Source organism: Tachypleus tridentatus, chromosome 4 (genome assembly GCF_004210375.1).
Source record: "Tachypleus tridentatus isolate NWPU-2018 chromosome 4, ASM421037v1, whole genome shotgun sequence".
Classification (NCBI taxonomy): domain Eukaryota; kingdom Metazoa; phylum Arthropoda; class Merostomata; order Xiphosura; family Limulidae; genus Tachypleus; species Tachypleus tridentatus.
In genome coordinates this window covers 88236263-88252609 of record NC_134828.1, presented here as the reverse complement: position 1 = coordinate 88252609, position 16347 = coordinate 88236263, and the positions used below count along the sequence as shown (strand labels likewise).

The 16347-nt window shown below is 34.9% G+C and overlaps 1 protein-coding gene across 3 annotated transcripts in view; it reads right to left on the bottom strand.

Annotated features, from left to right (window-relative positions):
• The window catches only part of LOC143249647 (PAS domain-containing serine/threonine-protein kinase-like), a 93005-nt gene that overhangs the window by 48541 nt on the left and 28117 nt on the right, over positions 1-16347 (bottom strand). For all 3 annotated transcript variants that reach the window (XM_076499894.1, XM_076499895.1, XM_076499893.1), the window contains exons 4-5: positions 11330-11494; positions 7452-7592 (exon numbers count right to left, since the gene is read on the bottom strand). In XM_076499894.1, the coding sequence (XP_076356009.1) occupies positions 7452-7592; positions 11330-11494 (306 nt within the window). The remainder of the gene's footprint in view (positions 1-7451; positions 7593-11329; positions 11495-16347) is intronic.

Genomic DNA, 16347 nt, shown 5'->3' with positions numbered 1-16347 from the left:
TTATTCAATTTGTGCTAACACTATTAGTTGGTTTATTTGCTACCTTTTACTGACTGCCATTTACTCCTATTCTCATACTGATCAACATTCATCACTACAATGTTATTACCTTTACCTGATGTTATAATTTTCATAAATGGAAATGTATTTCTAATAGGTACTTCCAACCTCTCAGCTTTTCACACTGTTGCTTTCTATATGCAAACTTTTGTTATAACATATGGCATAAACCTTCTGCATCACCCTACTGGAATCAGAGACTCAAACATGTCTTTCAAACAAAACAACATGCATCATCTCTCCATCAATAGGAGAGAACTGTGATCATGTGATGCATCCCTCTTTAATCCACTACCAAACCATCACTATGGAGTCCGGCAGAAGACAAACACCAAAAGATAGTGGGAAAGAGGGTGGGAAATGTAAGAAGAGAAAAGCACCGACTGGAAATACATTTATAGTTCATGAAAATTATAGCTTCTGATACAGTAATACATCCACTCACAAAATTAGATAGAATTCCACATTGAAAAGGAGGAACAGCCTGTACAAGGTAGAACAGATGTACCCCCTGAAAGCATTTGAAGGATATCTCTGTATATGAGAGAAACAGATTAGATTAGATGATTCCAGGAAGGGCACCACACCACTTATGTCACTATAAGCAGTTATAAACAAACATGGTAGAAAAGGAGGGAGCACATCCAAAAAAGAAAGGATAAATCAGGAAAGTGATCCCAATCAAGTAAATAAAGCCCAAAGAAGGAAACTGGGTAAAGGAGAATGCATTCCACAGTGTGGAATGGCAGACTGTAGTTGGTAAGTCCACTGCATCTAAACCTTACTGGATACTAACATCCACAAAAGGGTAGAATGAGGATCATAGCATATTCACCTGAAACTCTAAAATTGTGGATGACCAACTCCAGGGTACAACACATGAATCACTTTCAGCCAGGGATCCAGTAACATAACATCTGGTATCCAAAGAAAGTTCATTACATGTAATCAAATCCCACAACCATGAGCTTGGTTTGAAACATTAAAAGGTCATTAGTATCACCATCACAAGATAAAATGAGGGAATACCCAAGACAGGGAGGGAAACAACTCACATATACCGTCCATGACCAACAACACAGAGGAAAGAACTAAGAGCAGAAGATGGACAACCCCAAATCTTTGCAAGGACTTATTTGGTTCACTCAGTATCCAAAACCAACCTGCATGGTACCAACATCTGTAAGAGGGTAGGAAGAGGGCACCTAACTGAAGAATTGAACTGCATTGAGATGTCTCACTCAGTCATATATGTTATCAAATCTAGAGGATGGTATACTTTCTACACCAGAAGAACATCACTTCTCTACTCTGAATTATTATAGCCATCTGTGTATAAATCCATCCATTAAGACGTCTTTATGGTCAACCATCCCAGGAACTTGGAAATGGTAAGTGGTAAAAACTCCCATAATCCACTGGAAGGAAGGTGGATGGGGTGGAAAGAGCATTGGTCAATCTAGATGGAAAGCTACATCTAAGACAGTGCAATGGGTAATCACCAAATTTTATGCTGAAAAGCAGACCATACTGATTTATTCAATCAAGGCACACAGATGGGCAGCTATCCCCTTCTGCTTTACCACTACCTCCATGGGTGGTATATTTTGGGACAATACTATTTATGAAGCATATATCATGATGTTATTGACCCTCCAGTAATCTTGTGAAACACCCCATCTCAAAGGTGATCATGTAGAGCCATGGAAAGAGTGCACAAATCAATATGGCATACAGTGAGAATTTATTTTAATAGAATACCTAGTCAGGCACCACTTGCCACAGAGTGGGATCCAATAAATGAAATTTGAAGCAAGGGCCCCTGAAAGAAAAGAAAGCATTAATAAAGACTCACTAATGTTATAGCTGCACCAAAGTATGAAGTACAGTGACAGGAAATATCATGAGGACATAGAAACCACAACATGATGGAGATAATGGGAGTTGAACATCTGAGAGATGGTCAACATGCCCAGCTGGAGAATGTCCTCCAAAGGCCAACAAGATAAAAAGCAAGGGAAAAGGTGAGATGGCAGATTTGATGGGAAATAACACAGAATAATGTACGTTAGGAAGGGAACAAAGAAGAATGAGCAAACTAGATTTAACAATGAGTTCTACTAGTAAGGTTAAAGGGAAAAAGATCCTAAGAGAGGAAGCAGGTTGCCAGAAGATAAATAGATGAGAATGGAAACCCTGAAGGAAGCTGTGTAGGCAATGGAAGAATGAAGGGTACACACTGGGCATAGAAATTTATCCAAATAGGGTGAGGAGAGAGATGAGAAACAGAATGAAGGGAAATTAGCAAAAAAGGAGGAGTTACCCTCATAAATCACTGAAGCCTGGGAAAGAAAGGAATGATCAGGATAAAGGAGAAGATATGTTGGGTGGTACATTGTAACATTGTATGAATGATGTTGATAGCAAAAACATCCAAAGAACAATGCCTGCAGGTGAAAAGAAGAAGGAAATATGTCTTAAGAGGTAGATGAAACTAAAAACATGAGGCAACGGGCTCAAATGGAGGTAAAGTAAGGGAATAAGTACAACAATAATGTCCCAATCCAAAAGTATCAGATACCTAGCCAGCTGATGTATCTGGAAAGAATAGATGAAAATGGTAAAGATAGGGGAAGAAAGACCCTGCAGTTTTGGTAAAATGGAAAGTATGGGAAAGGGCTACTTGATATTCATATGTAAATGAGACTAAAAGTCCCAATGCAAAAAGCGATGAAAGAAATGCAGAGACACCAGCAACCAATGAACAAAAAGACAGAACCCCTTTAGCCATGGCCACGGTGCAAAAAAACACCCATTTGTACGGAAAGTATAAATGAAGGATATTATCCAATAAAGTAATTGCATAGGAGAATAAACATAAAGGAACTTGTTCAACTAATCCTGGAAGGCATCTATAATCAAAGCTTAAGGATGTGGAACAGCAGCCCAAACCAAAATGGCAACTGAGGGAAGAGGAAAATGCATCAATATGAAGGGTACCCCACCAATCTCAAAACCATAAAAAAACAAGGGAATGAAAGTATGATTCCACTGGGTAAACCTGGTCTTGTAGAGAAAGATAATCTATCAAAGACTGAAAGCACCCAGTACGTGAAATATCATCATCAAACAAATGTGATGATCATAGGCCCAAAAGAGAAGATCCAACGGAGAAAACACAGGGATCTAGACCAAGTACCCACTTGGTGACTGATATGCAGAAAGCTTGTTGTGTGCATTATTAAAAAAAAAAGTGAATACAGAAGGCAGAACAAAATGGGAAAAAGCTACACTTATGAGGAGAGGGAAGTACCATATCAGAATTCATAATTATTAAATTCCTATTGTTTTTCAGTTCATTGAAAACTTTATATTCATCAAAGTAAAGATTCATCTTACTGCCTGAATTAGTTTTCAGTGCATTTCACAAATTCATCTTTAACATATCTTGATTAAATGAATCTATTTTTATAAATGTGATTTAATTTGACAAATTTTCACAAATATTTTGTCCTCATACTTACAATCTTTGACTTTAAAAGAAGTACCCCCAAACTTTCCTTTGATATCTTTCTTTCAACCAGAGGTACCTCAGTAGCAGGAATTGCATGTAAAAGATCCAGGATATCATTCAGATGAAATTTACATTAGATTTAGTGTTTGAAGATTTTTATCATTACACTTTATAGTTTCTATACTGAACAGCAAATGATCAAGTTAAAAGTGGTTATATCATCAGCAGAATCCCCATAGTTAATTATGGTACTTCTTGTTATGTAACTGATGAGTCAAGTGAGCCAGCCTTCTTTTCCTTCACCTTTGATGGCCCTGTTTTTTGACCAGAGCCCAACTAACCAAGACTGGAGTTCTGATGCTCTTTAGCATGTTGTCATCACTCTTATTCATTGTGCAAGTTTCTAACTTGTGCAGCCACTGTGAATGCAATCACAAAAGATGTTTTGATGGCTTTTGTTGAGGCTCATCCATAAGTCAAGTCTAAATATGCTGTGGCAGCATTTGCAAAATAGGTTTGGTATTGACAGAAACAGTAGATTAACGACTCCCACTTCATAGGCCCCATTGTTTGATTTGAGAACCAAAGAAAAAAAAAGAAAGAGATAGTGTCTGAGTGCTGTTGTTAAGATGTTGTTGCTGCTCTGAAACCTTATGTCTCTTTGACTGATATAAGTACCAATCACAGAAACTGTATATTTGGATACAGAAGTTTCTACAATTTTGAATAATGTATGTAGCATCTCCAAGAAAAAACTACTGTAATTTTTCTTCCTTACCCTGTCACCCAAAAAAACACTACTTTGCCTTTGGTTGAAGAAGAAAGATCCTATGTTAAACATATTTTTGTTTTTGAACTTGATGCCAACTAATTATATCTTTTCTATCACAATGCTGTAATAAGAAAAATCTACTAGATTCCAAGTAAAGACAGTAAAGCAATTTTTCAACTATAGATATTTCACACCATTTATTCTATATAATCTTTTAAAGCACATAATTAGGAGCATTTCTTATAATTTTGTCAACATGAGGTAATCTAACTGTTGTGTGAAACTTTAATCATACTTTGAATATCACTATTACTACAATACTGTACTAAAAATTTAAATCCAAAAGAAGAGTATTTACTTTGAAACATAATTTGATGAAATCCTGGACTGGTTTACTGTACAAAATTCTCAAGATGCTTTTCATCCATTGAATTTCAAATCTAAATCACCAGCTTTAAGTGTTAAAGCTGGTGATTTAGATTTGACACTCAATGGATGATAATATTTCATGTTATCACATGTGCTGAGTATCAAATGAAGACTATCAGCTTTAAACTGAAGAACCTAAAACATGCAACATATGCCTAATCCACAAATGTAGTAATACAAGTGGAATATTCAAAATTCATCTTTTCCCCAGCCCAAATTTAGCATATGCAAAGAACGTTTTGCTAAATTTTTCTAAATCCACACACCTATAATATTATAAGCATTGATATTTATCTACCTATATATAAACATATTTCAGTTGGCAGAAGTCAGTCATCATCAGAATAACACAATGTTACAATATCCATGGTTCTGCTGTTATTCATAAAAAAACACAGTAATGTGACAGTTTTTCTTTTCCTGTGACACTTCTTGTATTTCTATCTTTGTTCTCAAATTTTTTAAGTCACTCTTACAGAAAGTATAGCAATTATTTATTAATGTTTATGTAAATGTTCCATTTAAAACAAAATATTTTAAATAATTTAAATTCTTTACACACTTCCTCCTGGTCAGAACAAATACTTAAAGCTCTCCATATCACAGTTTCAAAACCACCTATTCTTTATGGGTGATGATGATTTTAAACAAAAACGAGGAAGCAAGTGAACACTTCTCTTATTTAACTTTGTATGTTACTAAAACATCAGAAATGGAAAACAACTTATGCTACTGTTATTCACATGTTAACTCAATTGTTAGACTAATACCATTCATATGATCTAAGAATATTTTAGTTGCATTATCACTAATAAGTATTTAAGCATATCATAAATATAAGGTTAAAATATAGTAGGAAAAACAGTTGCATTCTCCAACATAATTCTTTCTGTTGCTTTGCCATGTGTAAATGTAAAACTTTTTTATTTTGCAAGTAATGGCAAAATAGTGGATATTGTAACACCATAGTATCCTGATAATGACTCATTTGTGCCAGTCAAAATATATTGTGTTTGTTTTTAATATTTTTAGAATTCAAATTCATTTTAAAAGAGGTACTTCTAAAATATGCAAGGTCTTTCATTTCAATGAACACATAACTAATGTTTTGATAAATGCTCTTGACAACATACAGAGCATACATCAGCTTACCAACATTTCACTACTCTCTACCCTTCCACATGAATTATTGTTTGCATCAAAAGGAGATACATACAAGTTTAGCTGTCCAACTATAATCCAGATTTTGTAACTTCAGTCATGATGAACCAGACTAAAAGATCAGTCTAATTCAAACATCTCAAAACCAATGGTTCTTGAGATGAAACAATGACCCAGGACAATTCTCAACCAGTCCATCTGAGGGATTTGTCCAGAACAGAAAAAATAATGATGGAATGGATTATGAAGACACACCTTGCTCACTACTACTTTTAGCCATTCTGTCTGGTTAAAAAAGTTAGTAAAAGCAACTTGCATTGACCAAAAAGTTAGATGAGCAAAGTAAGCTTGATTGTTGTCTTGAAAGATATAACTGCCAGAAGTGAGTTGAAATGTTAAAACCTTAATCTGCTAAATGGCATGCTTCTCCAAAATTGGAGACTAGTGCACTTAAAAAGGTAAGAGGAGAGGTAAGTACCTATTAGCAAAGCATGATGAGCAAAAATGTCAAAGGAATATAAAAGCCACATTAAAAAAAATGCACCAGTTGGAGCTTCAGCTAAGGAAAATTGCACGATAAAATTTTGAATCTAACTAAAATAATCAAGAGAATGAGAGTAATTGGTAGGTAATCATTACTCAGAAGTAGTCTCAAAATGATTCCATACACAAAAACAATTCAACTGAGAATCAAAAACTTAAAAAATACATTAGGTAGATGCTAAAAGGCTAGAAACATTTTGTTATTTTCCACAGGCATTAGCAGTTATCCAAAAATCAGAAGGTGGAAAACAAAGATTCATGAACTAAACTTTCAAGATGACATTAGCACCATCAGATATAACAGTAATTAGTTTACAATTTGGAGCAGAACATACCTACGAGAATGAGAAACCACACTAGCAAAACTTTCATCAGAGAAAAGACTTGCTGATGAAATCTGCTCTTTACACAGTAAATATGAATAGACCCAAGCAAAAAGCTTTTATTATTATGATATTATTTGCAAATCATCATAATGAGAAATGGGTAGACATTTTGCAACTGAGCATCTACCAGGAAAACCAGTACACAAATCAGAATTAAACATCTGAATATTTAGCTCAATATAAGCCAACAATACTGCCACAGGAAAGTCGCATATGCCAAAAACAGACTAACGTGAGAACAAGAAAAAATATTCATGTTTCAGAGGAAAGTGCTTCTGCCTGTTTGAATTGTTTTTTAACAATTTATTTAGTTTTCTTTACTTTTAGATACTTATTCATATTCATAATATTATACATATGATGGTTTTTAAATAAACATAAATAATTATAATATCACACTAAAGTCCACATAGTTAACAAATGCTACACATCATGCAAAATTGTAAAATTCAGTACAAACACATAGCTATATAATGAGATATCTGTGCTCTGCCCACTATGAATATTGAAACCCAGTTTCCAGTGTTGAATATCACAACAAAATTAGTAAAATATAATGCTTGATATAACTGTACATTCAACCTACCTGGTGTGTAAATGTGACAGAAGCTGTTGTTCTTTCGACAGGTTCCATAACGACAACACAACGAGGCTCTTCATCTTCTGGTAACTGACGTGCCCATACAGAAACAGGTGTGGTATCTCCCACAGCATCAATCAAATCAAGCTAAATCAGAAATAACATTGTAACTACAGATGCTCAGGTTTACATGTGTACAACAAAAGTAGAAGTTTTTATCTCCTCATGGAAATCATGAAAGTTAACATTTTGAGGTGAGGAAAATAGTGCAACATCTTTCACACAGTTAAGCTGTTTTCCCCATGTATCTGCTTTAGAGATTTTCATGACACTACCCTTAATGAACTTCCACCTAATCTCATGAGACCTTTCATAAATTGCACTACTGCATAATAACATCATTATGCAGCAAAAGCCCTCCAACAATAAGAAGACAACACAACTTCTTGTACACTAACTCCCTCTATGAATATTCATAATTTGACATGGCAAGGAATACAAGGTGTACCAAATATACACCAGATGAGGTGAGCATCCATTGGAAATACATTTTCAGGTAATGAATATGTTAATTTCCTGGATAATACTATATCTCTTTGCACAGTTAAGCTAGAAACACAAGCTGAATATGGAAAAGGAATCAGTAAAGAGACTTACCTAGATAAGATCCATTCAGAAAGCATCCAAAGGAAGCCTATGGAGTGTGACAAGTACTGACAGGATCACACCTATAGAAGATTGCATCTTATCTCTTTCAAAATAGTCTTTGCCTGAGAATGAGGGAGAAAGAGGCAAATGATGGGCAGAATAAGAACACTACCATCTAAGTATTCACACACAAGAAAGCAGAGAGCTAATATGCTTAGCAAGGTTGGAGCTCATTCTAACCACATCTTGTGCTCAAACCCCAACTCTACCATCAGACTTAATTGAACTATTGCCACTTGCAGGAGAAAGACACAACAGTCATGCCATAGAGAGTTAATGTGGTGTGTGCACATCTCAACCTAACTGAACAGCCATCAGCTGCAGAAGGAGTGCATGGTCTTTTCATGTGCTGACCTTAACTTTATTGAACAGACTCAGGCTAAAAGAAAAGTGCACAAATGCCATACAGTATAGCTATATGAGAGTTGACCTGAACTACATCTATAATATCATAATCATCTTACTTCCCACTGTACTGGCACCCTTTATTCTAATCCCAGTGGTTTGGTGCCAATCAGTGAGGATTCTCCATGGTCCCCAACTTAGAAAATGCCCAGATCCCAACTGATCCTTCAGCCAGAAGTATCTCTCATTGAAAACAGTGCAATAGGTGACCAAGTAGTTCTATTTGAAAAGCCAGCAAGCTAGAGCCAGAGAAATGAGCAAAACATAACCCCTGGTTCTGGCTTTTTTTTTTTTTATGATAGTCCATAAAACAGATATGGTCTGGATTGAACAGAAGTCAAATTTTTAAATATACCACAAGGATACTTCAAATGGTATTGTGGAATGCCAATCTCACAGCAGGCATATATGAAGCAAACACATGTAGTACACATTTTCCATTATCCTGGCTCAATGTAAATTGTTTGGAAATGAGCATACACTCTGAAGCACCACCAGCTAGCTGGCCAGACTCTATAAGAGAACACTCTGAAAAAGACAAGGGAATGGTGCTCACCAGTTTAGAGAGAGTGAGTACAGTAAAATGACAAATGGAGGCAGGCAGCAGCATTCAGAAGATAAGACAACCAATTGTTAAGATGGTGGGTAACAAAGATGTAAGAAATAATCCACATGCTTGCCTGAAAGATCTTGTCCAGTGACCATCAAATATGAGAAACATGGAAATGAGAGAGGTGATTTATCTGATGGGATAACTATAGTAAAGTATGCAAGCATGAACCCCCAGTGAGGAGTAGACTAAAAGCAGAATTAGTCAGACCCAACCTATAAGAGTACAAAAAGAAATGTCTCTAGAGAGGAATCACAGCAAATTGAAAGTCAATAACAGGAGCCTAGAAAGTGTGAAGTAAAACATAAGTAGCAACAAATGGCATGAACAAGGTACAATAGCCTGTTTAGGTCTGATCAGTTGTAGAGGTGAGAAATTAAAGGAAGGGAAATAGGAATAAAAGAGCAGTCAACTGCCTGAGCAGTCAAAGTCTTTGGGAGGAAGGACTGGTCAAGTTGAGAAAGAATATAAGAGTGATGGCAGAGAGTATGAGAAGAATTGACAACATAACTTTCCAAATAGAAGTGACCATAAGCAAGATGTAAGAGGAAGTAGGTCAAGAGACAATGTGGAATAAGGTGCAAGTTGTCAACAACTTGAAAAGTTCATGGGTTAGAGTGAACAGAAAGGCATTGAGAACTCAATCAGGCATGAAAACAGGATGAGAGTCTATGAAGGAAGAAGGAATGGGGCAAGGTGGAAATAACTATGAAAGAAAACACTGCAGTATTGAAAAAGGATGAATATTGTTAGCAAAGCTGCATGATAACCAGCAACAGTGGAGACAGTTAATCCACAGTGAAACAGACAGGTAAAGAAAGAGGAGAGATAGCAGAAAGTAAAACAGTTAAGAGGAAGGTGATTAGAGATGGACTAACTGCAAAAGAACATACCACTTATGCTGGTAGATAGACAAAATAAAAGGGCAACAGAAATGAGAAAGTAAACAAGGTTACACAATTTAAGAGTACACTACTATGAGCAAGTGAAGTAAAAGGGACAAGACACCTTGATGAAACTGTGATCTGTGAGGTAGAAGCAAAAAAGAGGATATAATGGCAGAGGATGAGCAGACTGGTCTCCAAGATAAAGCACACTCAAAAAAAATCCTGAGGGTAAAGAGACTTTTCTGTAGGCAGAAAATGATCCGGCTGAGACAGGTAGTCTGCATCCAAGTTCACAGAACCCAGCTTTTGGCATGCACTAAGATTAACTCATCAAGAATTGACCAAAGAAAGAAGGTCCAATGTTGGACAACAAAGGTTACAGGAGTAGGTACCCTCTTGGCAGTTAGTATAGAAAACATACGTGGAATTGCCAGAATGAACCCTAAAGATATCATCCACTAGTGGGAGTATGAAATGGGAGCATACCAGCTGGTCTGCCAGAAATTCAAGTTCACTGATATGAATAGAGGACTCCTCTAGGGTTCATGTGACTGATGTGAAATTGTCATTCAAAGATGCTCCCTAACCAAAGAGGGGCATCAATGAAAAGATGCAGATTCAGTTTTCATAAAAGTAATGAAACATCAATATTTGTATTAGATCAGTCCAGTCTCCAATACAGATCCTTGAGTATAGGAGGAAACAGTTGAACCATTGAGGTCAAAGGTTACTGTGAGTGGTTACACTGGTTTTGCAGGAACAACTGGACAAAGTACATATATGTAAGACCCAAGGGAACAAGCAGTCCTAGTAAATTCCCCTAAAGTGATAAAACCTTTCATGCAGTAGCCACAGAGTAAGAATGAAATACATAGAACAGATGGACTAGGTCAAGATACAGAGGTGGAGGGTTGGGTTTAGCAAATTGCAAAAATTAAGGATGAAAGCAAGGATAGATGGTAGGCAGCCTCTGCTCATGATTCAATATAATCAGAAATACCCAAAAGAAACTTAATGGCAACAAAAGGGATCTAGGCAAAGATCTTGTAGAAACAGAGAAGGAATTTGATTCAATTCCCAACAACAGTAAGCCAAGTGAGAAGGAAAAAGACAGAAGTGGAATGAACCACAGTGAAGAAAAGTTTACTGGATGGGGAAGTTAGCTTAATTGTATGCAGAAGCATGGTATCATTTCAGAACTAAAAATAATCTTCAGAAGATCAAAATGAGTAAGCAATAGACAGTACAAGAAAAATATATCCTTAACTACTTACTACTTTTCCAGATATTACAACCAACTCTCCATTGGATTCTAATTCAGTTTCAGTCAAAATATACTGGCCTTTTCTTTTTGAGAAAAATTCACATAATTTCTTGCCATGCAACTCTGAACCATTAACACCAAACAAGTGACAAGCCATTTTGTTTGCAACAAGAATCTGAAAGAAAAAAAAGCAAAGAAAATTAGGAACACAGTATTTATGAAAATAAGTCAAAATATCATAAATTTCTCCTTTAAAATGTAATAGTAAAACATAAAAGAAAAAAATATGTTTCTTTCTTTACAAATAATTTGTCTATTAAAATTCCCTGGTCAATTCTGAAAATAAAAAAATGAGATAAAAACAAACCTAACAGTCCAGTTATAGTTGATACTAAAGATAGACATAGGCAATAAAAGTAAGCCAAATTAATTACTTTCAAAACTGCTATAACAAAAGTCTTATTTAATAATTGTTATGATTTTGCTTCATGATGTTTCAGACAGTGTATAAATGTTATTTATTTTCTCACCACCCATATAAAATATAACAAGTGTATTTAATATCTACATAATAAATTTTGAAAGTTCTCACAATCAATCAAACATTTCATATTCTTATGATAACTATAAAAAATATCAAATGTGATACTTGTCATTTTAAGATATTTTAAATGGAACTTTATTACAAGAGAAAAAGAACATGATTAAACTGTAATATAATATTTTAATTTGTATTTTCCCTGACAAAAGTTTTTTTCACAAAGTAAGAAATTTCTTAACAAGTGGGAATGCTTTTTTTCTCCTAAATTTAATACATTCAAAAAGTTGTGCAAAGAAACTTTAAAAATTTGTTGAGTATATAACTCTTAGTCCTGGTAAAATATATCTTAAAAGCATTTATAAAATTAGTAAGTTTTAACCATTATCTTTCATAATGCATTCTAAAGTTGGTTGGTATGGGTATTAAAACTTTAATTAAAATAAAGCACAGAACAATGCTTTGACCTTTTAAAGTCATCTTCAGGTTAACAAAGAGAGTGTGCAAGTGACCATTGCCAGGTACATCATAGGGAGAGAGTATAATAGATACAAGATTGTAGGGGGCGTTGCAGTTAGATTTTAGGATATATTAATTAATATACATAAAAGGTGCTCTTTTATATAGGTTAAACTTTGGTTTGAGTTGTTGTATAAGTAGGGATTCATTAATTTTGTTTGTGTTTGTTTCCTTACTAAGTATGTCAGTGTCTTCTATGGTTATATTGCATTTACTTAATCTGCAGTGTTCAAAAAATGTGTGAAAGTGTTTTTTGTGTTCTTTGAATCTGGTTTCTATTTTTCTACTTGTTTCTTAAATATATCATACAAGTCATGGTAGTTGTTGCATTGTATTTTATAAATAATGTTTGTGTTTTGTCTGTCAGTGTAGTTATTACATATTATGGACTTCAGTTTTGTACCTGGTTTTTAAATGAATTTAATGTTCACAGGAATGTTTTGTTTTGTTGCAAGTTTTCTCAAATGTTGCTTATCTGTTTAACTAGTATTAGGAATATGAGATACACAGCAGTGTAAAGTCTTTATAGTTTGTTGTTTCTTTGAATATATTATTGTTTGTTTGTTGTTGGTCTAGGTGTGTGATATGTGTGGGTAATTTTTTCGACATTTTTTGAAGAAAATTTGTTGATGTTGATGAAGTGTTGTTTTATTTTGTCAATTTCATGAATAATTTTATTGGATGAGCATAATTTTGTGGCTGTGTTTATTTGTTTTCTTAATATGTTGAGGTTTTTGTTTTGTTTCATGTGCTGAGTCCCAATGAATGTATTTTCCAGTATGGGTGATTTTTCTGTGAATTGCTGTTTTTAATTGTGTATCTGTTCTTGTGATCTTGAGGTTGAGAAATGGAAACCAGATTCAAAGGATACAAAAAGATATCCTTGCACATTTTTGAGCACTGCAAATCAAATAAGCACAACACAGCCATAGAAAATTCCAATATACTAAGCAGGAAAACAAATACAAACAAACACAAAATAAAATAAGTCCTACTTATACAACAATTGAAATCCAAACTAAACCAGTATAATGAAACACGTTTATATCTATAGTAATTAATAACCTAACATCTCACTGCAACACCTCCTACAATCTCGCACCTGTTTACTCTCATCCCTAAGACGTGCCCAGCAATGTTCAGTTGCAAACTCTCTTTGTTAATCTGAAAATGAATTAAGAAGATCAAAACATTGTTCTGTACTTTATTTTAATTACAGTTTAACACCCATACCAGCCATTTTTAGAATACATACTTACTTCAAGTGGATTCCTTGTCATCATGAATGTCTTTCATAAAATTGATGCTGGAGAAATTCCTAGTTATTGGAAAATTGCCATTTCAATGCACAGAAAGGATCCAGAGTTTTCCAGACCTACTCTAGTACTTCTAGGAAACTTTAATCTTATTAGTTTAACTTATGTTGTTATAAGTAATTTATGAAAAACTTTTAGAAAGACAGCATTTGATCAATGGTTCTGAATATAGCTATGAAATTTAAAGTATTTTATTGTCTTGCCAATTTCTTGAAGTTTTTTGATAGCTAGAGTTTCCATCTGTTTTGGATGAGAGTTACCAGTCTACACTATATATCTTTACTTTGAGCAATTCTTTGCTATAGTGCTTCACAAGTGATTAATTAATAAGTTGAATACCTATGGGATTGGAAAAGTGGTGTGAGGAAAATCAATTTAGTAGTAGAGAATAAATAATAATGATAGATGGATAAAATGGGTCCCTCGAATATCCCTTTGGGAATTTTTTGTTTATCACTTTTTTTATGTTAATGATTTGAATAGCATCTTGGACAATAACATCATTGAATTAGCATTGATATAAAAATTTGGAAATATATGATTTTGCAGAAAATGTTTCTCTTATACAAAAGGACTTTAGTAGTCTTAAGGAATGGTCCAAATGTGGAAAATGGTTTTTAATCTTGATAAGAATAAAGTAATGTATTTAAGATGTGGGAATCTGGGAAGGTTTAAGTCATTTCAACAAGGACCAAAAGTTCAGAATTTTGAAATTATTTTCTCTCAAGCATTGAAAAATTAGATAGAAGATTTAATTCAGCTGTTTAAAACTGCTAGAGGTTTGGGAAATGTTCTTATACATCATCTAAGTGATGAGCTGGAAAGTTTAGAAATAGCATATGAAATGTTAAGGGTAACAGATTTAAGTCTTGGAAGTTATTATTTTCCAACTCTAAAAATTTATTTCTGATTGGCCTTTACCTCCACTTACATGTATAGCAAATCTCAATCAGTGCTACCCCTATATGGAAAAAAGTTATCCATATGCCACAAACCTTGAATCCCCGTTACCTCACAGTTAACGCAATTCACAGCATCTTTGCATATAAACTGTCATATGTCAGACTACTACTAATTGCAGAGCAACAAACCCCTCCTGATGCATGTGATTCCCTCTATTCAATTCTACTAAATTGTTGCTTCATGATTAAGCAGAAAGGAAAAACCAGTTTTAAATGTGGAGAAATGATGGAAATTGTGAAAGTAAGTACCTATAAGATATGACTTTTCAATGTGGAAAAATATCTTTTGATACAATATCCTACCTCCTCTCATACATACACATAGCTAGAATTCCATACTGTACAGGTAAAAGGGATGATGTTAGGGAGAAGTATCCTTTGAAAACACCCTAGAAGTGTAGCCCTCCATTTGGAGAACAACACATGTGGAAGCCTGCACTATTTCTGTATCAGAAATGTTCTTCAGCCAGTGTGGAAAGAGGTCTTCTATACATGAGTGGAAAATAGGACAAGCACATAAAAAAAGAAGAAACAAATGAAAAAGGATGTGCTCCATGGTGATGCATCACTCCATAGGAAGCCAGTCAACTCAAGTCCAAAATGAAGCTACATTGGGCATAACTCTTCCAGTTCATGGTAGGAGAAAGGTCCACACTACCTTTACCTCAAGAAGCAAAGTGGAAATAATAATGTGCCCAACTAATCTACAAAAAAAGAACATGTTCATAAATTCACAACCATAAACAGTTATTCAGAAACCCTAACTCCAAATGACAGTAAAGAAGGATGACACAATGCGGCAGTTCACAGCAAGTACAAACTACATCAGATTGGTTCTGCAATGTGGAGCATTCACCTCAGGTAGTAATACTCCTGAAGGTGGAATGCCAAAGAGATAACCATTGCCCAGAGCAGTTTCGTCTTCTGGATAGAACCACACTAAAGCTGCAGCACATGTTAGTAGAACATCAACCTGCAAGACCCACCCTTAGAGGTGAAAATTATTAGGCTAAATTACTAGAATGAGGAAAAATAAGAAAGCACGAAAAGCACTTGTGAAAATTTGTTCATTGATCCAGCCCCAATCCATAAATCACTTACTTGGAACTGACATCCAGGTGATAGTAGGATGAGGAATACTAACTGGAGGAGAGAATTGCAACATGACAAATCTACTCGAAAGCAATATCATCCTCCAGGTAGAACTTCACAAAAGCTGAGCACAACATCAACCTCTGAGTCCTACCTTATTGAAATGGACTGCCTCTGTAAAAGATATGCAACCTTGCTGTCAAGACAGAACTACTTGCCAAGCTACTCCATACAACATCATTCTACACCAGAGGCACAACCACATGGAAGTGGAGCAACACAAGTAACCAGTAATTAGCTGTGCAACATAAACCCCAAATAGGAGTGCAAGTATTAGCAGCAAATCACCCCATGAAACAACAATCCACAGGATAATCTAATTCAGGGCCTCAAAATAACAACTCCCAGAACCCACCACATAGAGATGGAGTACAAGTCATTAGACAGGAGATAACATACTCCAATATAACATACTGATGACTGTAAATTATGAATTGTGAGAGAAAGGTAGTATAATTGGGCAGATGATAGTTGCCACAAAACAGGATCATAGACCTGAAAAGGGCATTTCAATGGTAGGATATGAAGAGAAAGGTAACAT